The sequence below is a fragment of the Geotrypetes seraphini genome, chromosome 3, assembly GCF_902459505.1.
Source record: "Geotrypetes seraphini chromosome 3, aGeoSer1.1, whole genome shotgun sequence".
Classification (NCBI taxonomy): Eukaryota; Metazoa; Chordata; class Amphibia; order Gymnophiona; family Dermophiidae; genus Geotrypetes; species Geotrypetes seraphini.
In genome coordinates, this window is record NC_047086.1 from 157679125 (window position 1) to 157704259 (window position 25135).

General features: G+C 41.3%; 1 protein-coding gene across 1 annotated transcript in view; it reads left to right on the forward strand.

Annotated features, from left to right (window-relative positions):
• The first annotated feature begins 308 nt into the window (after positions 1 to 308).
• Positions 309 to 25135, forward strand: part of LOC117357684 (p53 apoptosis effector related to PMP-22-like) — a 31553-nt gene continuing 6726 nt past the window's right edge. The window contains exons 1-2 of the mRNA XM_033938622.1: positions 309 to 641; positions 16282 to 16419. Coding sequence (XP_033794513.1) covers positions 428 to 641; positions 16282 to 16419 — 352 coding nt within the window. The 5' untranslated portion in view covers positions 309 to 427. The remainder of the gene's footprint in view (positions 642 to 16281; positions 16420 to 25135) is intronic.

The window sequence follows — 25135 nt, forward strand, 5'->3', positions numbered from 1 at the left end:
CCCCTATAAAACAGCTAAGTTTGGTCATTAGGGCATCACAGTATTGTAGCCTATTCTCCCATTCTGTGTCTGTGGGGAAAATAAGTTCAGCTCTTAATTGCTTAAACCTCAATTTTATCCTATAAATATTAAGCCACCTAGCCAAGCTAGTCTAGTCCACATCAGCCCCACCCTGCAATTCCATTTCTGGTCCAACAGGTCCATGTAATTTATCAGCCACTTATGTGAAGGCGGAGCTGAATTGGTACCATCCCAAGAGTCATGTTTATATAATAAAAGCTCTCACACCAACAGCTCCAGAAACGGGGAGTCCTTCCTGTGACAAGTGTGAGATCAGCTGCTCCTGCCTCTTCACTGTCCTTTTTTGCTCCATTCGATTGCTGCTGACAAAGTTTTTTTTTGTCGTGTGGTCTGCAGGACAGGCAAGATGCTGAGGTGCGGTGTTGACTATCCACGCTGCAAGTGTATCTTGCCACTGCTGCTCCTCTGCGCTATTGTCTTTGGCATCATTGCTCTTGCAGGGACCCGATGGCTGGAGACAACAGACGTTGATGTGGAAAATGCCTCCCTGTGGCAGAAATGCAGGAAGGGGACTGGGACCGGGCCTGGAGACTGGACGTGCATATCCATCCTGGACTGGGGTAAGTCACAGTATTCATAAATTTGAATGTGACTGTTGGGCAGACTGGATAGACCTTGCAAGTCCTTTATCTGTCATCATTTACTGTGTTACTATGTTGTTTGTTACTGCATTTGTATTATTTATTAGTCAGCATTTGAAGAAAAGAATCTGCTTGACCATGTATACCAGTGGTCTCAAACACGCGGCCCGCCAGGTATTATTTTGAGGCCCTCAGTATGTTTATCATAATCACAAAAGTAAAATAAAAGTTTCTTGATCCTATGTCTCTTTAGCTATAAATGACAATATTATTATTAAGACTTAGCCAAAAGGAAAGATTTATAAACTATAAAGAGTTTTACCTCATGCAAAATTGTCATTTCTTTAATAAGACATTAACTATTTTTTTCTGAGGCTCTCCAAGTACCTACAAATCCAAAATGTGGCCCTGCAAAGGGTTTGAGTTTGAGACCACTGATGTATACTATTGTATTCTTGCGATTTATTAGTTGACATTTGCAGAGAAGAAATTGTTTCATTATTTTAGATTTTATGATTTGGTTTGCTATTATGTTATGTATGCTTTAATTGATGTAAGCCGTTTAGTTTTTTTGTAAACGTTATAAAAAAAGTTTTAAATAAACAAATAATGAATATTTTGACCTGCTAGAATCTCCCAACACTGTCATCAAAAAGCTAGATACTGTGAAGAATGTTTGATTCTGAAAGACTCCATTGTCTTATTCTCTATACGAACTTGATACTTTGAAAGGTGTGGAACCGTCCCTTGGCTGAGTATAAAGAAATTATTCTTGGCTGTTTTTGTATCTTAGGCCTTCTGCAAATGTTGCTACAGGCAGCTGTAAAAAAGGAGGCAAACTTTATATTACCACTCCTTTCCGCCGCCTCATTTTAAATATTTTCACAAGTTCCTTAGTACTGCATGCAACAATTAACAGATATTTCTGTGTATGGAAGGGAGTCTAGTCAAGAAAGGGGAGAATAACTATCCTTCGACAGGGAAGGAATCAAGAGAATGAGAATAGAAAAGTGAAGTGGGTCAGCATCAGCACTGCTCTAAGGTAAATCTGGATTCCATTCCTGTGCTTCATCTCTGCATCCTGGGTTCAGGAAACTTGTATGTACGAACGTGCCACTTGATTGAAATTACTGTGTGAATAATAATAAGCCACAGAAAATAAATTCTAATTTTGTATGTTATCAGTAAAGGAACATTTCTCAAGCAAGGGAAAGTGAGGGGGGGGGGGGGGGAGGAAGGAGCCATTAGTTGTGGTCTTGAGGATGCTTGGGTACCGAAGAGATGAACTTCCAGATTGGTCCGAGACACATTTTAAGAACAGATCTTTATAATGTGTAAAACTTTGGAAGAAAAAGTACAGTAAACACGGTCTAGGGGCACTAGGCTGGAACGTCATTGTCTGCATATGGTGCTAAAGTACATCTCGCTTGTTGCTACTGCAATCTGTATGCTTTATCCTGTTTTATTTATAAGTTGCCCTTTATCATCAGTACAATGTATGCCTTTGGAAAATACAGATTTCAATGGCTTCTTCTCAAAGGAAGCATGAATCCCCGTCCTATAAATATCCAAGCAGCCAACAGTGATAAAATGCACAATGCTTTTGCTGCACAATGCTTTTGCTATTCAGTCAGCCATGTTAACTTTCATAGAATCCGTTGGTTGTGACAGTTTGTACAAGACCAGCAAAAGGATGTTGTAGGACATAAGTCTTCCAGATATTGTACACTAACATATTTCTTGTCGGTCCTTTAAAAGTTATTGAATCTACAAAGACTCTCGGACCAGTATGATTACTGGAACTTACAGTATATCTTGACCAGTTGGACTAGAACAGGGGTGTCCAACCTGCGGCCCTGTGAAGTATTTTGTGCGGCCCCGGTCGAGGGTGATGCAGTGTTTTCCTCTGCTGCCCCCGAGTGTTTACCATCTTGCCTGCTCCCTCCTCTGTCTTGCTGCAGAAACATTTTTTTTCAGCCAATGCGGCCCAGGGAAGCCAAAAGGTTGGACACCCCTGGACTAGAAGATTTACCCAGAGACAAAACAGGAAAACCTCTTTAGTTCATCTGGTCCATAATAGGTTTAAAGGGACATGCGTAGTACATCTAATCTGTAGTAAATAGTTATTTGTATAGCAGCATATATTCACCCTGTCTGCTACGTATTAAACCTTTACATAACACTGCAAGATGTTTGCAATTCTTTATAGATACATAGAAGAAAGTCTTTGCTATATGGCGCTTACAGTCTATTTGAGAGACAGATACTTATGGCCAGATTCTATAAATCCAAACAAGCCAAACACTTAACTATGTCAATCAAGCTCATACAGCAAGTTCATTAATTAATCAGCTCCTGAACATCTTCTTAAATAAATTTTCTCAATCTTCTTCAGGATCTCAGCGATGCCACCCCTTTGCGATTTAAACTTTTTTGATTGCTAGAATTTTACACCTTATTTTCACTGATCCCACTTTCAATATTTCAATAACTTACAATCCAGTAATTTTTAAACTCATCGATGATTACTCAATAGATATTTCTTTAATATTTTCAATATTTCATTAATCTGAATGTGTTTCAAAAGAGTTTGATATGTCGCTTTTGCTGAGTAGGGGGACCTTTCTACCAGATTCTCTAAATAGCACCCTAGTTAGGAGCCGCTAGGCAGCCTAATTGAGGCCACTTAGACACACCTAACTAAAATCTGCACCTAACCTAAATCACTTGAACTAGCTTAAATGGCATGTAATTGACCACACCATTGAAGTTAACTGAATAATTAATTTAAAAAATAAAATTAAAATTAGGTGCGGAATTCTGCACAGCGCCTAGCAATGCCTACCTGTAAAGTAGGCATGTTTGTTGTTGTTAGGTGCCATCAACTCGAGCTCAAGTCCTAGAGACTTGATGAATTGCAGATCTAAAAAGAAATCTGATTTGTTGCTAGTTGGAAAGGTCCTCCAGCGTTATCCCCATGATCTTTGCCTGGTTCTTTCAACTTTCCCGAACGTGATATCCTTCTCCAGTGATCTCTCTCTTCTGATGGTGTGACCAAAATAAGATAGTTGCAACTTCATCATTTGGGATTTGAGTGACATAGCTGGTTTGACCATTTGGACATGGTTGGCTTAGGTGCTGCTAGGCATCTGACTGGTAAAACCTGGCCTAATATACTAGTGCCTACCTCCAAGATGCCTAGCAATGCCTTACCACGTGTAGGCACTACTAGATGGGATTCTATAAATGGTGCCTAGTGGTTAATTGACAACCGTGTCAAGCAGTGCCTACAATGTAGGCGCTGCTAGGCGCCCTTTAATGATGATTGAGGACAGATGGTCATTAAAGGGGGGAACATGAATGCTAAAGTGTAGGCAAGTTGTTAGAGCAGCACTTCCTCCTTCACTTCTTTATCCCTTACAACAAATTTATTTTTAAAATTTATATACCATTTATATCTAGACGGTTTCCATATAAAACATACATAGCATAAAATTAACATTACCAAAAGCTGAGTCTTCATGACATTTCTTGCCCACTTCCATCTATTACCTGTACATACAGAAATCTTTCCTTACATGAAAGCAGATACATATAGCAGTTTTCTGCGTTTTCAACAGTTTTCAGCGTAATTGCCCCATCAATGCGTTCTACATTTTAGCGACTTCCACACCAGTAGCAGCTGCTCTAGTCTCAGCATATCGCACTTTAGTCAGTGTTTCAAGTAACGTGGCATTTTCTGAATGTTTGTGAGATATGTTTCCCATAATTTTGTATTTTATTTAATGTGCATCGCCTAGAATTTGGAATAGGCGATTAATCAAATTTCATAATAAACTTGGAAACTTGGAACTCTGCTGGGACAGTATAACATCAGCAATTGCTTAATATATAAAGGTATTAGACGTTAAAGCTTTTGATGAACAATCGAGATTACTTTATATTGGACTCTCTGTGCTACTGGTAACCAGTGCAGCTTCCGAAGGACTGGGGTTATGTGCTCTTTTCTTGCAATGCCTATAACAGTGGTCTCAAACTTGCGTCCCGGGGGGCCACATGCGGCCCACCAGGTACTATTTTGAGGCCCTCGGTATGTTTATCATAATCACAAAAGTAAAATAAAACAGTTTCTTGATCATTTGTCTCTTTTGTTAAGACTTAGCCAAAAGAAAAGATTTATAAACTATGAAGAGTTTTACCTCATGCAAAATTGTCATTTCTTTAATAAGACATTAACTATTTTTTTCTGAGGCCCTCCAAGCACCTACAAATCCAAAATGTGGCCCTGCAAAGGGTTTGAGACCACTGGCCTATAACTAACTTTGCTACTGCATTTTGGACCAAATGCAATGCACTGATCCTTGTATTAGTTATTTTAAGGTACATTGCGTTACAGTAGTCCAGTCTGGAGATAACCATTCCCTGAACTACAGTAGTAAAATCAAAAGGTGTCAACATTAGCTTTAAACAATGTAGTATATGTAAATAGCCAAATCAGGCCTCAATAGTTTTATCAATTTGACACTTCATCATTAAACCAGAGTCCAGTTTTACCCCTAATACTGTCATTTCCTTTTTGACCAATAAGTCTACATCCAATACATCCACAACCTCTGGCCACATCTCTTCACCACCCTCTCCCACAAGCATTACTTTAGTCTTTCCCACGTTCAAACTCAAATCATGGGCATTCATCCAATCGACAAAATTTCAACATGACTTGACTGTTGTGGAATTTGTGATGGAATGTGTAATAGAAGCCATAATAGGAGCTTTTATTAGCGGTAATAGAGAGCAATATTCATTAGAAACAATCAGATTAACCAACCTGATTATGGCTGAGACAGAGAACTCAGTGTTAGTAACTTCAAATGGGTTACTATGCAGGAACGGGTTTAATCTAAATTGTACCAATGAACTAGAGCCAAATTATGAATCCAAAATATTTTAAATTAGCCAGAATAGATCAAATACAATAGTCTTTCTTTAATAATATATAGTGAACATCAACAGTTCTTTAAGAGAATTTGCCAATTAATATACTGAATAACTTTGGAGGATAATATTTGAGTGTATTACTTAATCACTATCTATATATATAAAATCGGAGGTATGTATGTGTGTATGTATGTGTGTGTGTATGTGCCGCGATCACGCAAAAACGGCTTGACCGATTTGAACGAAACTTGGTATGCAGATCCCTCACTACCTGGGATGATATGTTCTGGGGGTCTCGCAGCCCACCTGCACACGTGGGCGGAGCTACAAACATAAAATCAGATTTCACCCATTCATGTCAATGGAAAAAATGTAAAAAGCTGCCATTCTCACAGTAATTCAAAAACGGCTTGACCGATTTGAACAAAAATTGGTATGCAGATCCCTCACTACCTGGGGTGATATGTTCTGGGGGTCTCGCGGCCCACCTGCACACATGGGCGGAGCTACAAATTGAAAATCAGATTTCACCCATTCATGTCAATGGAAAAAATGTAAAAAGCTGCCATTCTTACAGTAATTCAAAAACGGCTTGACCGATTTGAACGAAACTTGGTATGCAGATCCCTCACTACCTGGGGTGATATGTTCTGGGTGTCTCGCGGCCCCCCTGCACACGTGGGCGGAGCTACAAACAGAAAATCAGATTTCACCCATTCATGTCAATGGAAAAAATGTAAAAAGCTGCCATTCTCACTGTAATTCAAAATCGGCTTGACCGATTTGGACGAAACTTGGTATGCAGATCCCTCACTACCTGGGGTGATATGTTCTGGGGGTCTCGCGGCCCTCCTGCAAACGTGGGCGGAGCTACAAACAGAAAATCAGATTTCACCCATTCATGTCAATTGAAAAAATGTAAAAAGCTGCCATTCTCACTGTAATTCAAAAACGGCTAGACCGATTTGGACGAAACTTGGTATGCAGATCCCTCACTACCTGGGGTGATATGTTCTGGGGGTCTCGCAGCCCACCTGCACACGTGGGCGGAGCTACAAACAGAAAATCAGATTTCACCCATTCATGTCAATGGAAAATATGTAAAAAGCTGCCATTCTCACATTAATTCAAAAACGGCTTCACCGATTTGAACGAAACTTGGTATGCTGATCCCTCACTACCTGGGTTGATATGTTCTGGGGGTCTCGCGGCCCACAACTCTATGTTGCTTGCTCAAGGGTGGGTTCACCCAAGAATTTATATGTTCTTGCTCCAGGAGGTGAAACTAAAATTGTTGTTTATAATCACGTTTTGCGTTAGTTGTATTGTATTCATTTTGTCAAATATTTCACATTATTATTTGAATATTGTACTTTTTATTAAGCTGTAAAAAAATACTTTCATTCACCACTATAAAGTATCTTTATTTGAATCCATTTACAGTGTTATTGCTATAATTAAATACCCGTGCAACGCCGGGGCATCAGCTAGTTTATTATAAAGCAGGTCATTTGGTCTATAAGAAGAATGGGAAACTGTAGGAAGATGTTTTGCCAGGTATGAGAATAATTTTGCAAACTGTACAAAAATGCAAAAGCTTACTTTGATTCCAACTATTTAGCTACAGTAGTATATATGCAATATACAACTTGTCTCATAGTAAGATATTTCAGCTGAATTTGACCAATCTTGAGGAATCGGTGCATATATTTCATAATGTTATTGTGCGTAATATGATTTTCCTCAAATTCTATATGCTTGCAAGTTTCAAGTTTATTAAAAGATTTTTTTAAACCGCTTAATCATGTTTCTAAGCGGTGTACAATATAAAATTTACATAAAAACATATTAAAACTGGGGATACTGGATAAAATCTAAGTGTTATGCAATTTAATTAACAAGCCAATTAGCGCCAACAATTAACTGCTAACAATCAATTCTTGGCATTAATTGGCAACAAGTAGGATTGGCGTGCACATCTTGCTACATGTTATTCTATAAAGATGTGTGCGAACACTTTCTGTGTGCCTCCTGACACACTGACGAGGAGGAGAGTGGTCCACGCTGGCTGACTGCCTACAGGATGTGCCTCTTGTGGTGAGAGGCATGTCCTGTAGGAAGTCAGCCAGTGCAGATGACTCTCCTCCTGGCCGCTGTCTCTCCTCCTCTCCCTGCACCTCCTGGATCCCTCCACTGAAGCGGGTCGCGGACAGATGGGCCATCGCGCACTTCCGGGTGCCTTCCAGCCGGTGCGCTGGAGTCAGTGTGCTGCCAGCCGGAAAGATTGCGAGATATTGCTTTAGTGTGTAACTGAAAAAAGGGAGCATGGCCATGGAAGGAGCATGGGCAAATCAGATGCATTCACTAGAAAACCCTCTAGACCACCAGGTAAGGCTGGGAAGGCGGCAGGGAGGAAAAAAAGACTGATTTTTATATTTTCCCACTCCCCAGAAAAAAATCGCGATTATATGAAACTGCGAGTGCAGGAACCGCAAATGGGGAGGGGGAAGTGTATTTGATTTTAATTGTTATCTGCTGAGAACTGTTGTAAGCTTAGGCGGGATGTCAAAAATTTAACATCCTCGCTTTCAAAACCTTCCATGAAACGATTCCGTACTACATGAAAACTAAACCACAAATCTACTTCCCAAAGCGACCACCGAGGTCCCAAGGAGAAAAACGACTGACCATACCTCCCAGCCGCTCCCTCAAAACTGAGCCCGCAAACGCTCCTACTCACATTTCATACCCAGACTTTGGCACACCATCCCCCATCTGTTAGATCACTAGATGGACTTTGGAGCTTCAGGAAGGCCGTGAAAACCTTCCACTTTACAAACCCAGCGCCTTAAAGTCATGCACCCAGAAATGCCACTCAGTCAACGCACCTACGCCACCTAATCTCACCAGATGCTACTTAGTGCATATGTTTTATTATCATATCTATATTGTAAATCATTGTCATGTCTATATTGTAATTTCTGTAAATTATGTCATCTCTGTCCTGTCTCAATTATTATGGATGTACTTTATAACCCATTCTGGGCTCCGTTGGGAGGAAGGGCTAAAAAATTGAACAAATAAATAAATAAACAAAAAAACATTGTTTTCAGCGGCCAAATATGGGGCACCATTTACCAAATCTACTCCTGTGCAATTTGAGGAAGTCATGACTACACACTAGAAGGAATGAGGATGATGAACTCTATGCCGCTCTCCCGTTCCTTATTATTGCAGTGCAGATAAAGACAGCAATGCCACCTTTTTTCTTCTTTTTTTCCTAATTTTCAAGTTCATTTTAACACCAATTTGCTACATTTCTAGGGCCTGTGTAAGCTCGCCTCAGACAAGGTGGGGAGATGGTGATATTCATCTCTGTTCTCCACTTTATATTCATGTGAATGTGGTATAAATGTATGAGAGTGATCCCTAAATAATGTCCTATCTATTGGAAATTATTATTTATTAATTTACTCTTTACATTAAACAAGAATCTGTGGATCACACAAAGGGCTCCTTTTACTAAGCTGCGATAGTGTTTTTAGCGTGCGCTGAATTGCCGTGCGCGCTAAACCCACGCTACGCAGCTAGAACTAATGCCAGCTCAATGCTGGTGTTAGCGTCTAGCACACGCAGCAATTCAGCGCGAGCTAAAACCGCTATCGCCGCTTAGGAAAAGAGGGGGTGGATTTTTCTTTGAATTGAATTTTTGAATTTTTTATTGATTGATGGGGTGGGTTGGATTGGTTTGGGTTTTGAATAATTAAATATTTATATAGGGGCTTATTATTTCCTTATAAAGATGAAAAATATGTTATTTGCACTTTTTGAAGGATATGAATATATTTCATTAAGAACTAATAATTTTTTGATGGGAAAAATGTATTGATCTATTTATATATTGTAAGGATTTTAAGTGATGTATAAAGTGTAAAATGAATTTTTCTTGTATTCACTTAATGAAAGTATTAAAAATGAATAAAGATATTAAAAAAAAGAAATAAAAGGAGCCCATAGTTGCTTCAGTCTATTAAGCATTACAACAACCAAATTCTCCATGTTAAACAGGCTTCCACTTTTGAATAAATCCATCAAGTATGTGGTTGGGTGAGAAACTATATTAAACCTTACATTAAAATGTTATAGGATAGGAGGCAATGATCTGTTGTGGATTAGGAATTGTTTATTGGAGAGAAAACAGAGGGGAGGGTTAAATGGCCATATTTTTCAATGGAGGAGGGTGAATGGTGGAGTGCCCCTGTTCCATCCCTCCACGCCCCTGTTCTGCCCCCACCACACTTTGCCCTGCCTCCCACACAGCCAACAGCTGTGCTGTTCACCAACTCTCCCTCTCCCCACCAGAGGAGAAAAGAGTGAATGGCTGCATATTGAGCTGCTTCCTCCCCCTGTGCCTGCCCAGAAAACTGACTGCTTTTGGGAATCAAGGGAAGCTGTACATAAACCTGCAGTTCATGAGCAATTGACTCTAGGCTGCTAGGCAGACACAAGAGGAGGAAGGAGCCCAATATGCAGCTGTTCACTGTCTCCTCCTCTTGTAGTGTGACTTCGGCAGGGAAGAAGAAGAAGAAGAGAGAGTTAACAGTCCTGCTTCTGTGTGTGACAGTATGGCTGCCTGGGGTTGGACTCAGTCTGGGGACTTACTGGCTCTGTCATTGGCCACAGGGGTAAGCAAGCACAAGTACACTTCTCCCTCCGATTTCACTGTGATAGGGGATTAACAGAACCGCAAATACAGAAAAAACACAAATAACTTTTTCATATGTTATTCACTGTTATTCTATTAAAAATCATGGTGAGGGGGAGGAGTGGCCTAAGGAAGATGGCTGCGGGAGTCTGGAGCTAGACGCCACGGATGTTCCCTGACTGCTGTTTCTTTTTCTAAAGTGGAGAAATGGTGAAACGAAAATCCAAGATTCGGATTTTCCCTGACGAATCCTTACCAGCAGCAACGGGCCCGATGGACGCCTTCCTTCAGCGAGGGACGCCAACACAGCCGGAGGCTTTCTCGGCTGGGAGAGACACGCTGGCTGAAGCGTCGCAGCTCTCCCTCGAGGCAACATCTCTGACCCCGGAAGAGCGGAGTCCTCCGAGTCGCCCGGGGGCGTTTGGCCAGTCGACGGTGGAGGAAATGCACCAGGGTGTCTGCTCTCCAGACATGCTGAGTTCGGAAGTCGGCTCAGTAGGAGGAGGAGTGAAGCCACTATTATCTGTGCATTCGGAGGAGCTGGGACAGAAACTTCCTCAGGATTTCCTGACATTAACTTCATCACCTGCTGAAGTTCCAGGTACTTTTACACCAGAGGTTCTGGGTGCTGAACTGACACCAATGCAGAGGCCCAAGGTTTTCAATATGGAGACAATTTGGGAAGCAATATCTACTTTGCAAATCTCTTTGGGAACTCAAATGCACAACTTACTACACGTTATACCTCTGTTGTGTCTGAAAATTTGGAAATGAAAAATAGGATATCCAGCGTTGAAAATAAAGTGGATGGATATGAAACTAGATTAAAAACAGTGGAGTCCCAGGCTTCGGTCTGGGTAAAAGACAGTGGAAACCTTAATTTTAAGGTGGAAATGTTGGAAAATATGACTAGAAGAAGTAATCTTCGGATTATTAACTTCCCAAAATTACCACTTATTTCAGCGCAGGATACATTAAAAAAATATTTGAAAGAAGTTTTGAAAGTTTCCGAAACCTCCTATCCGCCTCTCACTAAAATTTATTATTTACCAACTAGAGCATCTGTTCAAAAACTAAACCAGCAGAATTTGTCTGCTGATAGTTTGGATTTGACAAATTTCCTGGAGAGGTCAGGTGAAGAGATACCGGCAACTGCTACGCTATTTGTACAATTTGCTATAGATGCTGACAGGGAATGGATGCTTAAATTGTTTTTCAAGTTTAAAGATGTTCCATTTATGACTAAAATAGTGAGAATGTATCCAGACATGTCACGAATGACCCAAAAGAGAAGAAAACAATTTCTTATTTTGAGACCAAGGGTTCTGCAGTTAGGTGTGACGTTTGTACTCAGATTCCCCTGTAAATGTGTAATGACCTATCAAGGGAACAGATTTATTTTCTTTGAACCTCAGCAGTTGACAAAATTTATTTCTGCTAAAGAGCAAACTTAAATTCTTGAGAGAAGTTCAGTCTCAACCTGCTCAAGTATAAGGTTTTTGGTTATGTTCTCTCCCGCTACCATTTTCATTTTTCTTTGTACTATTTGATTAAGATTTCAGCAATTTTAAAGCTTTCTCCCCATGGATTGAGGTCTAACGATACAAACCAGTAAAAATTTATTTTGTGTTTAATGTTATGCCGTATGAGAAAGGGAAAAATTTTGCCTTGATTCCTTTATTTCAATTGTAAATGTTTATTATTACCTATTGTCTCATTTTAATCTTTGAACTGACTTGTATTATTTTCTTGTTTTGACTAATATTATGTCAATACTATAAAATGAAAATAAAGATTTAAAAAAAAAATCATGGTGAAACCGTGAATAACATGGTGGGAGACCTGGCCTGTTCCTGAAGGAGAAGTAAAACATGGTGAAGAAAGTGCTGGGAATCAGCGATTTTCTCTGTAAACACTTGGAATCAGCGATTTCTCTATGCAAGCTGATGTAATTTGGGGGGAGGAGCCAGCAAGCTAAAAACTGCGAATAATCAAAATCGCATTTGCTGAAACCGCGAATACGGAGGGAGAAGTGTACTGGCTCTGAGTTTCTTCTAGCCTAGCATCTGTCCCTCTTTCTCTCATCCCCATCCTCATAGCCTTTTATCTCCCTGTCCCTTCTCTCTTCCCTTCTGCGCTGTGTCCCATGGTACAGCATTCTTCCTCTCTTCTTTCACTTCGATTGTTTGGTATCTCTCCCTTTGCTTCTGGATCCAACATCTTCCTTTTTCTCCCTTTCCATCTCCTATGTATATCTCCCTTCCTTGCATTCACTCTCATATCCAACATCTCTCTTTCCCTCCCTTGTGCCTTGAGCCCAACATCTCTCTTTCCGCACCCTGCCCATACATCATCTCTCCCTTCTTCCCCTCCACTATCTTATCCAATATTTCTTCCTCTCTTCCCCATGCACCATGTCTCCCTTCCTCCCCAACACCATCTTATGTAACATATCTCCCTCTCTCCTCTATGATTCGTCTCTCCCTTCCACCCCTCTACCATATTATCCAATATCTCTCCCTTCCCTCTCCCATGTGCAACATTTTCTTCCTCTTCAAGCAGCATCTTTCCCTCCCCTATACCCAGTGGCGTAGTAAGGGGGGCAGGGGGAGCAGACTGCTCTGAGCTCTGTCTTTGGGGGAGCACTGGTGCCTCTCCTTCTCTCTGCCCCCGCGTACCTTTTTAAATGTTCGCTGGCGCAAGCAGCATTTTTCACTTGATGCTCACACTGGCTTTGGTTCTCTTTTGACATCACTTCCTGGTCATGGGATAATGATAAGTAGTAGTAGTTGTATGGAGAATTCAAAATCTGAATAGGGAACTGTAAGCCAAAGGTTCAATAACTTTGAATGGAAAGATGACAGTTGGACTGAAATTTCCAGAAAGACTGGGAGAGAGCATTTTCAAATTATTATGCTCATAATTATTGGAGACGCTTCTTTTATGATTAGAAATAGTAGGGGTGGATCTCTCGTTGGCAGTGCTACAGCTGTGCTATCTCCAAAGCAAGCAGCAGCATGCCAGATGTGTGAAACAAATGCAGTTGAGTTACTCCCTGTAGATGGAAAGAACTCCTAGGCAAGTAGGACTGGTTCCTGAAGAGACCCACCCACAGATATGCTGGTAGGAAGCCTGTCCCACTTCTGCTGCTATAATCTTCAGGAATACAGAGAAATGCTGAGGTGAGGGTAGTACCATCTTTGGGTCACTGTACATGGTACACTGGAACCCATGATTAGAGTAGTCCTGCTGTTTGCACCTGTACAGGCCTAAATACAGGGTGAGGGTGAGACTGTTCCATGCATCTACCACCCTTTCTGTAAAAAAGTATTTTCTTAGATTACTCCGGAGCCTATCATCTCTTAACTTCATCCTGCAATTGACTCCAGTCCACTGAATTCATCTTCCGGCAAAACGGTGTGCCAACACATACAGCATGCATTGTGCAGGACTTTCTTGGGACAACTGTCCAAATTTTATTACAAAGGACTAGTAGCTTCCAAATTTGCTGGACCTAAACCCCTTGGACCACCATGTCTAGGGAGCAATGTTGGAGGCCTACCACATGAACTTCTCAAAGCATCTGAAGGCCTATGCTAAAGCTGGGGGTGGACACAGCATTCACAGTGTCCACAAAATGCTGACACATTGTTAATTGTATTGTTTGAATAACATTATTTTGTTGTGTTTTATTTAGCTCAAACATTTTTAATGTGCAAAAATCACTAGCTAGTAAAGCTAAAATATCAGTAACATCAACATAGATTAAATAATTAACTCCACCTGCACTAGAGGCTAGAGGTCTTTAATGCGGGCCAGGAAGGTAAGTGCTCCGACACTCATAGGAATTCTATGAGGGTCAGAGCATTTACCACGATGGCCTGTGCTAAAAGTTTCTAGCGCAGCTTGATAAAAGGGGCCATAAATGTTGTTTAATAGTAATTCATAAGTATGATGACTAAATAAGTATGTAAAATGCAATTGCTTAAAAAATGGCAAAAATCTCTAAGAAGTTCCTTTTTTTTTGCCTTAATCTGTACATGCTAAGCTTTTCTAGAGATGGGGAAGTGGTAAATAGAACTAGAGCACATGAATTGAGATTACAGAGCAGTAAACGTAGGAGTAATGCCAGGAGGTACTTGTTCATGGAGAAGGTGGTAGATGCCCGGAATGCCCTCCTGGGGGGAGGTTGGTGATGAAATTCCAAAAATGTGTGCCATAAACACAAAGGATCTTTACATGGTAAAAGGATGGAATCCAATGACATGGTGACAAAATTCATCACTATTCCCGTCCCCGCGGATAACTGCGGAAAATCATCTCCATGTCATTGTGTAAGGAGAGAGGGAAGGATCGGAGTATGAATGGGCTCAGCCACTGACTCTCAAGCCTTGTATTGAAGAATCCTGGTGTAGAAGGACTGAGGTTGAGAATGACACAGGATTGGATGGGAATGGTGATTAATTTTGTCATCATGTCATTCTCTTAACAAAAGCTTGTCAGTGCTTAGACAGCAATTCCAGTAAGAAAGCTAGTATTGGGCTGACTTCTAAGGTCTGTATCCCAAATATGAATGGGCTTTGACTACTACAGTGATTGGGAAGTAGGACCAGTACTTGACAGATTTCTTTGGTCTGCATCCCAAAGATAGCTTCACTCAGTGGCGTAGTAAGGGGGTGTGAGGAGGGCGGTCCTCCCTGGGCGCCATTTGGTGGGGGCACCGACACCCCTTCTCCTTTCCGCTTCCTGCCTCTTCCTATTCCTCCATTCCACGCGCGTGCCCCCTTCTCTTCCCCCCATACCTCTAGTTGAAGTTGTTCGCAGCAGTCAACAACGTGCTGTTTGTGACCCCGTCAACTCCCCCACTGATGTCACTTCCGGATGCCGCACATAGGAAGTAATGTCAGAGAGAGAGCTGACAGGTCACGAGGAGCACATTTTTGACCGCTTCGAGCAACAACTTCAACTAGAGGTGTGGGGGATGGGAGGCGTGTGCAGCAGGTGGGATCAGGGAAGGAGTGGGGAGGCATGCACAGTAGGTGGGATCAGAGCAGGGGTGGGGGTGGAGATAAGGGTGGGGGAGGGGTGCCACTGCCCTGGGCGCCTGTCACCCTCGTTAAGCCACTGGCTTCTCTTTGAGTTTTATGCAGTATTTTTACCTACATTCTTCATTCTGTGTTCTCCTATACTTCATAAACGCCATCTGTTTTTCCTTTATTCCTTCAGCCCCTTGTTTGGTGAACCATATAAGTTTCCTTTTCCTCTTACTTTTGTTTACTTTTCATACTAAAAGATCCTATGGCCAACTCTACTTTCTTTATTTGCAAATTGCTGCAGAAAAATGTGTAATTTATAGCGCCCACAGGGAAGAACAATTTCTCTTTAGCAGGTGCATTTTCTGGACTTGGATTTTGATTTGAGATGTAGGGGAGAAGTTGTCATCGTGGACTGCTATTAAGATGGCATATTTTAGCACAGGCCCCATTTTATGTACTGAGACCTAGTTAGTAATAATCCATCTCAATAGTAGTCCACGTTGATAATTTCCTCCCTTAATTACGTGCCAGTTTCAAATCTAAGCCTGTGTTTGTGATATGATACTGGTGGTGAGTGAAGGCCATTAGGTTGTTTATGTTATCAACTTCATCGCTAAGGGTGTGAGCCTTCTTGTTCTTCAACCTGTCATCATTTCATAAACATTAGAGACAGTTTTAGAAACCCAATTTTCTTTATCTGGCTTGTTTGTGACTTGAAAGGAGAGATGACTACATTTCCGAGAATGCCTACAAAGGGAGCATATGATAGCGCCTTATGCAAACTTTGAAGACATATTGCCTGTGTTGACTAAAAATTTGGTATGAGAATCAGAAAAAAAACACATATTAAACTACGATTGTCACTGAGCTTACAGTTAGTGAGGAGTTTCTGTAATTTTTATATGACCATTTCTCTGTTCTCTTTTTTTTTTCTTCAAAGCTTGGGGAAGAGCAACCGCTGCCCTAATGGTCCTGGGCTTCATATTTCTAGTCATCTGTTTCTTCCTCTCTCTTGTGGCCCTCTGTGTTCCAGTGCTTGGCATGGCAAGACCAATTGGAGGTTTGCTCTTTCTTGCTGGTAAGACATGGTTCTTGGGGTTTTTTTTCTACTTTTAAGGGTGTAGTTGCAACCAGTGGAGTAATAAGGGGGTGGGGGGCAATCCGCCTTGGACGCCATCTTAGTGAGGGTGCAGACGCCCGTCCTCTTCTTCACTCCCCTGTTCCTTCCCCGCCCTCCCACTGCTGCGCATACACACCGCTTCCCTTCCACGTACCTCTGTAACGTTCCTGGCGCGAGCAGCAACGCCCAAGCTGCTGCTGCGCCAGTGTAGGCTCTTCCTCCGACATCACTTCCTGGACCTGCACCAAGAAAGTGATGTCAGAGGAAGAGCCAATGCTGGCGTGACAGCAGCTTGGGGGCTGGTGCTCGCACCAGGAAAGTTACAGAGGTATGAGGGAAGGGAAGCGGCATGCGTGAAACAGGAAGGGGTGGGGAAGGAGTATGGGGAAGAGGGTGCGGAAGGGGTGCCACTGCCCTGGGCACCTCTCATCCTTGCTACACCATTGGTTGCAACATGGGCTATCATTAAGAAGGGTTATTTACCACTAACTTGTGCTATTTTACTACAGGTACCATTTTATACAATGAGACCTAGTTGCCAATAACTGAGGTTAACAGTAAAATATGATTTTGTAACAGTAGCCCACACTGACATTTATTTATTTTAAAAATTTCTATACCGTTTTATTCCAAAACGGTTTACAATAAAATTACATACATAAAATATTAAAACAGGTCAGAACAGATAAAAACAAAAGCAGAAAGATTCAAACACTTTTTAATCATTGTAAACCACATAGAACATCACAGTCCTGTGGTATATAAACTGTTATTTTTTTAATTTTTTATCAAAATAATTACAAACATCCACTTGTTCTGGAAATACAGAGAATAAAGAATTAACAAAAAGTAAAATTCTTCAAACAAAGAATAATAAATGTAATCTCTTCCTTAGACCACAATAAAGCTTGAAGGGGAACACAGAAGATAAGGAAATCAAGTAAAGTTATATATTGGATTAAGGCATATGCTTAACAGGTTATAACAACATCTGCAATTTAATTAATTATCCCTGCTTTAATGGAGCAGTTTCTCAGTATCTACAAAGGCTTTAAGCTGATCAGGGGCAAGAAAGGTATATTTGGTCCCAGCATATCTTACACAGCATTTAAGTTTCAAGTTTCAAGTTTTATTTCACATTTGATGAATCGCCTATTTCGAAATTCTAGGCGATGTACATAATAATATAATATAGAGACTTAAACCTAATTACAATAAAATCAATTAAGACTCACATGAAAGATAGGGTAGGAGGGTAAAGTTACAATGGGGGAGAAGAAAAAACAAAAAACCAGGAAAGAACGAAAGGTAGGGTAAAATTTTCAAAGTTTTTCTTGCATAAAAAAATGATTAAAGGCATCCTTTAGTTAAATTATAAATCAAAGGCGTCCTTAAATAAATAAGATTTTAAAAGCTTTTTAAATGTTAGGATATCACTTTCAATTCTGATGTAATGGGGAAGGGAGTTCCACCATTGTGGCCCTGCAACAGTAAACATCTCAGCTCTTCTTGTTCCGATGACTTTTAATGATGGCACAGTTAATAAATTTTGATTAGATGAGCGCAAAGATCTTTGGGGTTTGTATAGGATAAGTGATTTTAAAATAAATTGTGGTTCGCTGAATGTGAGGGATTTAAAAATTAGGAACATCAGCTTGTAGAGGATCCTATGGTTAACTGGTAACCAATGCGCGTCAATTAATAATGGGGAGACGTGATCGAATTTTTTTGCATTGTAGATTAACTTTATGGCCGTGTTCTGAATGATTTGCAGTCTTCTTTTTTCTTTTTGGCTGATATTTAGAAAAAGGGCGTTACAGTAGTCGATTTTAGTTATGATGAATGAATGGATTAAAATCTTTAAAGATGAAGGATAGAGAAATTTGGAGATTGATCTTATCTGTCGAAGTTTGTAGAAACAATGTTTAACAATGGAAGAGATGTGTTCATGATAGAATAAATTATTATCGAAAAGCACTCCAAGAATTTTAACTGTAGGTTCCGTGCTGATAGGTATATTATTAATAAGAAAAGGTTTTATGAGTGAAATATCTTTTTTCCATTTAAATAGAATGGATTTTGTTTTGTTAATATTCAAAGCTAGTTTGTTTGAGTTCAACCAGTTATGTATTAATTCTAATTTTTGATTAATAGAGAAGATGTCAGTGTCGCTTTCGGGATCTACAGGGTGAATCAATTGGATATCATCCGCGTATGAAAAAGGGATGAAACCTGTTGCCTGACAAATTTCTAGGAGTGGTGATAAAAAAATGTTAAATAGCAGGGGAGACAGAATGGATCCTTGAGGGATTCCAAAAGTTGAGGTAAAAATAGAAGATTCTTCATTGTTAAATCTAACGGATGAAGTTCGGTTGTTGAAATAGGATTTGAACCAATTTAAGACATTCCCGGTTATTCCTTTTTCTTCAAGTCGATGTAGAAGTAGTTCGTGGTCAATTGTATCAAAGGCGGCCGAGATATCTAAGGAGAATAAGACGACAGATCTGTGGTGGTCTAAATAGTATTGAATATTGGATGTTAAACCTATCAGGGAGTATTCTGTGTTATGAAACTTTCTAAATCCGGTTTGATGTGGATGTAACGCGTTTGTTTTTTCAAAAAAATCCGAAAGCTGGTTGAATACTAGTTTTTCTGTAATTTTGGCAAGAAATGGTATGTTAGATATCGGACGGTAGTTAGATAACTCATTGATACTGATTTTGTAATTTTTAACAATAGGAGTAATAGATGTATACTTCCATTGAGATGGGACTGTAGATGTAATTAAACTGTTTTGAATGATAGATAGTATAAAAGGACCGAAATGTGAGTAGAATTTTTTCAAAAAAAATGGTGGAATTAATTCTAATCGAGAACTTTTTAGATTCATTTGAGGAAACAGAGATTCAATCTCTTGTAATACTGGAATTTTAAAGTTTGAACATTTTGCTGTTGGAATGTGGTTTGGTTGATCAGAATTAATGATATTTGTGGGTGTGTTTTGAATGAATGCATTACGTATATTGTTTATCTTGTTAGTGAAAGCGTTGGCTAATTCTTGGGCTTTTAGAGAAGATTTGTGCAAAGAAGTTTTTATTTTATTTGTGGGGTCCATAGATTTTAAAATATTGTAAAGTATGGAAGAATTTTTTGCTTTTTCTATTTTTTTAGAGAAATAAGATTTTTTTGTTAAATTAATTTTGGTTTTATATATGGGTAACTCAACAAAAAAGAAGCCCCCACTGCCTTAACCTCTTGTCACATGTTTAGGAATAATTTCCTTTGATCTTGGGTAGATTTAGTCACATCTGGATAGACCCAAATTCTTTGTCCGAGGAACAAAGCTTGAGAAAAACGAAAAAACATACGCATCACAGAATTTAGGTCTTGTTCAAAAACAAACAAGACAAAAAGGGTAGGGCAAGATTGAATTTCTAAAGATTTTTCCAGTAAATCAGAAAGGTTAGTAATATCAATAGATTGCGGTTTCTCAGCTTCAGGCCGATTCAAACTTCTTTTTTCAGGAAGATAGTAGAAACGGTTAATGGGTGGCATTGTTTCAAGTGGAAATGTTAATACTTCAGACAAATATTTTTTAAACATGTCGCCCGGTGTTACTCCTGTAGCCTTAGGAAAATTTAACAGTCTAAGATTCAACCTTGTGTTAAAGTTTTCAATTTGTTCAATTTTTCTATGAATAAAAAATTTATCTTTCACCAAGTTCCCAGTCAAATTCTGAAGAGATGATATCTCTTTGCCCACCTGGTCAAGCCTATTTGTTGTATCATTCCTTATGAATTCCACAGATTTAGTCAAATCATCAATTTTACTCACAACCATTGAAAATTCCAACGTTGATTTTGTTACTGCCATTTCCAGCCTTTGTAGAACACTCCAAAATCCCTTCATAATAACCGCCACGGGGGAGTTCAATTCTATCGCTCCCTGGTTGATTCTGACTTCGGCATCAGTCTGCAGGTCAGCTCCCTCGATGCATGTCTGCCCCAACCTTCCCTGGGATGGAGACGCTGCAGCGTCACTGAATTATGATGTCGGCCATGGTGGGGGCAGGGAAAACGGAGGAGAGAGAGAAGTTTCCAGCCCAGAAACTCCGGAAGCTCCTTCCCCCGAAGTAAAAATGGGCAACTCGACTCCTAAAGCAGATGGTGAGCTTGCCATGAAGCGGTCCATCCTTATCTGTCCCAGGAAAGAGGGATTCGGCCAAACAGCGCCCTTCCTTTTAGTAGTATCCTCAGCATACTGGATTATTGCAATATCATCTACCTAAGCTCCACAAAGAAAATCACCAGAAGACTAAAACTGATTCAAAACACAGCTGTCCGCCTAATTTTCGGCCTGAACAAATGGGAACACATCACCCCCTTCTACCACCAACTGCACTGGCTACCCTTCGAATCCCGAGTCCTCTTCAAGTTCGCCTGCATCTGTTACAAGACAGTATTTGGTCTCTCACCAAAATACCTCTCCCCACATTTCAACATGTATTGCACCAACAAGAAATCCCGCAGAATCCAGTTGTTTACCTTCCCCTCCATAAAATCATGCCAGCTCAAAAGATTCATCGACAAAACCTTCGCCTTCCAGGCGGCCAAGCTGAACCCTTGGCTAGCCCAAATGATGCTAGAGGCCCCGACCTACCTAGACTTCAGAAAACTTCTCAAAACACACCTCTTCCGCGAACAAGACCCTTAATCCTCACCCCCCGCATACACTCCAACCCCCCCTCCCCCACCTCCCTCTCCCCCCCCTCCTCTGGTTTCCCACACCCTCCATTTTATCTTCTCACCCAACTACGATAAACCTGTGCTAAAACTACTTTGCTTCCTTCCACGCTACCTGCAATTCCGACAAAATTTTTGTAAATCCGGGTTCAGACCGGATCCTAATGTAATGGATGTAAACCGCCTAGAACTCTTTGGGTATGGCGGGATATAAGAACATAATAATAATAATAATAATAATAATAAATTGTCAATATAGAATGCCAAAAATCCAGCAATTCTTGAGGAAAAATAGTCAGGCAGGACGGAACGCTAACCTGGCTGCTAGCCCGTTGCTAACTTGGTTCCCCACTCCTAAGTCAACTGTTATTATTATTATCCTTGCAAAAAGGTCAAATGCTCAAAGAAATGCATCAACAAATAATTGCATTTTCAGCAATTTCCTAAATGAACTCCCATCCCCACATTTCCGAATTTGACCAACAAGGCCACAGTTTTACTCCTGCGCATGAAAAGGTCATGGCATTCGTTTCCATATACTTGGGACTGGCCTTTGTTTTAAAAACTTTCTCCCTTACCCCCCTCTTTTACAAAGCTGCTTTCGTGATTTTTAGCACAGGCCGGCATGCTGAATGCTCTGCGCTGCTCCCAACAAAACAGTCAAACAAAAAAAGTGGGACTGAACAATGGACCTCCAATGAAGAGCCAGGAGACTGATCCAATAAACCAGTTTATTGTGTGAAGTCCACTAAAAGTTGAGACCCATACACAAATCAATCAGCAACACAAGTGAGGTACTAATCAAACTTGTGGATCTAAAAACATAAAAATAAATAGAAACACATAAATGAATGTATAGTATAAAACTACATGTGTAGTATAAAAAGGCAATAATGAGGGTATACTGTAAATATAGCACAATAATAACACTTTAAAAATGTGAATGTAAGCCCTGGAGATGAACATGACCATAAAAGATACTGATAAAAAAAATTTAAAAAAATCAAAAATTCAATATAGTTGCAAACTGAGCACAGAATGGGAAGATTCATCGTGGAACGTTTCATCGCAGCCACACTGAAAAGGCAGGAATGAATCGTCCCATTCCAGCAACAGATTAAAAACATCGGACAGCAGCTATGGGCTCGGTCTGTTTTTGATCGGGGACCGGCATGTGTTTTCGCAACTATGTCTGTATTCTCTGGCTCCTGCTGCTGTTTAGTCTCCCGCCGCCTTCCAGCTCCTGAGACAGTGGCTTAGAAGGATGGTTTGCTCTGGGCCGGGATTTGTGGTTTGTGACGTGCTGCTTAGAAAGAGGTTTTGCTCTAGTCTAGAGGTGGGCAAACCTTTTGGCTCGTGGGTTCTTAAATTTTACAGAGGGGCCGGATCAAGAGCATCTTTCTATCCCTCCATCCCTCCCAGCCCCCTGTGCAGCAGAACCCTTGCCCAGCTTACATCCTTCTCTCCCTCCCTCCTTTCCCTTGTGCAGCAGAACCCTTGAGCACCCGCCCCCGCAATGCAGCTGAACCCCCCACTGACCCTCCATTCTTTCCTCCCATCTGAACCCCGCCGACCACGAGCCCTAAATACCTCCCTTCAGAGCAGCGTTGAGCCAGCAGCACTCTAAACAGGCTGCTTCGCAGCCTTCTCTCATCGGGGCCTTCTGTGTGCCACATTACTGATGACATCATCAGTGATGCGACAGAGGGAATTCCCCGACATGAGAAGGCCACAAAGCAGCCTGTTTAGAGTGCTGCCAGCCCGACGCTGCTCTGAAGGGAGGTATGTAGGGCTCATGGTCGGCGAGGTTCGAATGGTCGGTGGGCCAGATTAAAAGACTAAATGGGCTGGATATGGAGAAAGAAGAGTCAAAGATGATCCCAATATTACGAGATGACAAAACAGGAAGGATGAGAGTGTTGTCCACAGAGATGGTGAATGAGGAAAGCAGACATGTGGGTTTAGGCAGGAAGATGAGCAGCTCTGTTTTAGCCATATTCAATTTTAGATGGCGGTGAGACATCCAGGTGGCAAAGTTGGACAGGCAGGCTAAGACTCTGGTCTGGGTTTCAGTAGAAATATTTGGCACAGAGAGATAGATCTGGTTGTCGTCAGCATAGAGGTGATACTGGAAGTTGTGGGAGGAGATCAGTGCTCGAAGTGAGCAAGTGTAGATTGATAAAAGGAGTGGTCCCAGGACAGAGCCTTGAAGTACACCAATCGATAGTGGGAAAGCTGTGGAGGAGGAATCCATATGCCTTATGATGTAGACCATGCACCATTTTAGTAGCCTTCCTCTGGACCAACTCCTCTGAACCAAGATGTAGTCTCCAGAATCGTACACAATATTCTAAATGAGGTCTCACCAGAGTCAGGGGTATCAATACCTCCTTTTTCCTACTGGCTATACCGCTTCCTTTGCACCCTAGCATCCTTCTAGCTTTTGCCATCACCTTTTCAACCTGTTTGGCCACCTTAAGATCATCACCTACAATCACACTCAAGTCCCGCTCTTCTGTCATGCACATGAGCTCTTCTACCCCTAAACTGTACCATTCCTTCGGATTTTTGCAGCTCAAACACATGACCTTGTATTTCTTAGCATTAAATTTTAGCTGCCAAATTTCTGACCATTCTTCAAGCTTCGCTAGGTCTTTCTTCATGTTATTCACACCATCCAGGATGTCTACTCTATTCCAGATTTTGGTATCATCCGCAAAGAGGCAAATCTTACCTGACAGCCTTTCAGCAATATCGCTTATAAAAATGTTAAAAAGAACAGGCTTGAACAGAACTTTGAGGTACACCACTGGCAACATCCCTTTCCTCAGAGCAATCTCCATTAACCACTATCCAATACCACTACCTTCCACTCAACCAGTTTCTGACCCAGCCTGTCACTTTGGGGCCCATCCCGAGGACACTTTATTTATTAGATGTCTGTGTGGAACACTGTCAAAGGCATACTCCCTCTACCCAGTCAAAGAAGCTGATCAGATTTGTCTGACAAGACCTACCTATAGTGAATCCATGTTGCCTTCAGTCCTGTAATCTACTGGATTCCAGAAACTTCACCATTCTCTGTTTTAAAAGTGTTTTCATTAATTTGCTTATCGCAGAAGTCACTTTCTACCATGTCGACCCCCCCCCCCCCCGAAAGAAAATTGGCAGGAGGGAGACCCACTCCCTCCTGGCCAATGCAACTCCCCCCCCCCCATGGTAGTGATGCAGCAGGAGGCCCCACCTGGAATACTGTGTGCAATTCTGGAGGCCGCGTTATCGCAAGGATGTGCTGAGACTGGAGTCGGTGCAAAGAATGGCCACCCGTATGGTCTCGGGACTCAAGGATCTACCATACGAAAAACGGTTTGACAAATTACAGCTATACTCGCTCGAGGAGCGCAGAGAGAGGGGGGACATGATCGAGACGTTCAAGTATCTTACGGGCCGCATCGAGGCGGAGGAAGATATCTTCTTTTTCAAGGGTCCCACGACAACAAGAGGGCATCCGTTGAAAATCAGGGGCGGGAAACTATGAGGTGACACCAGGAAATTCTTTTTCACTGAAAGAGTGGTTGATCGCTGGAATAGTCTTCCACTACAGGTGATTGAGGCCTGCAGCGTGCCTGATTTTAAGGCCAAATGGGATCGGCACATGGGATCTATTCACAGGGCAAAGGTAGGGGAGGGACATTAAGGTGGGCAGACTAGATGGGCCGTGGGCCCTTATCTGCCGTCTATTTCTATGTTTCTATGTTTCTATGATGCCCACTCCCTCTTGCCACCGAAGGCACAATCCCACGCTAGGTGCTCCCCTAAACATTCTTTACCTTCCCCCCAAAATGGCAGTAAGGATACCCACTCCCTCCTGCCACTGGAGGTCCCCCATGGTCTCCCGTCACCCCCTGAACTCTCCCGTACCTTCTTAGAGA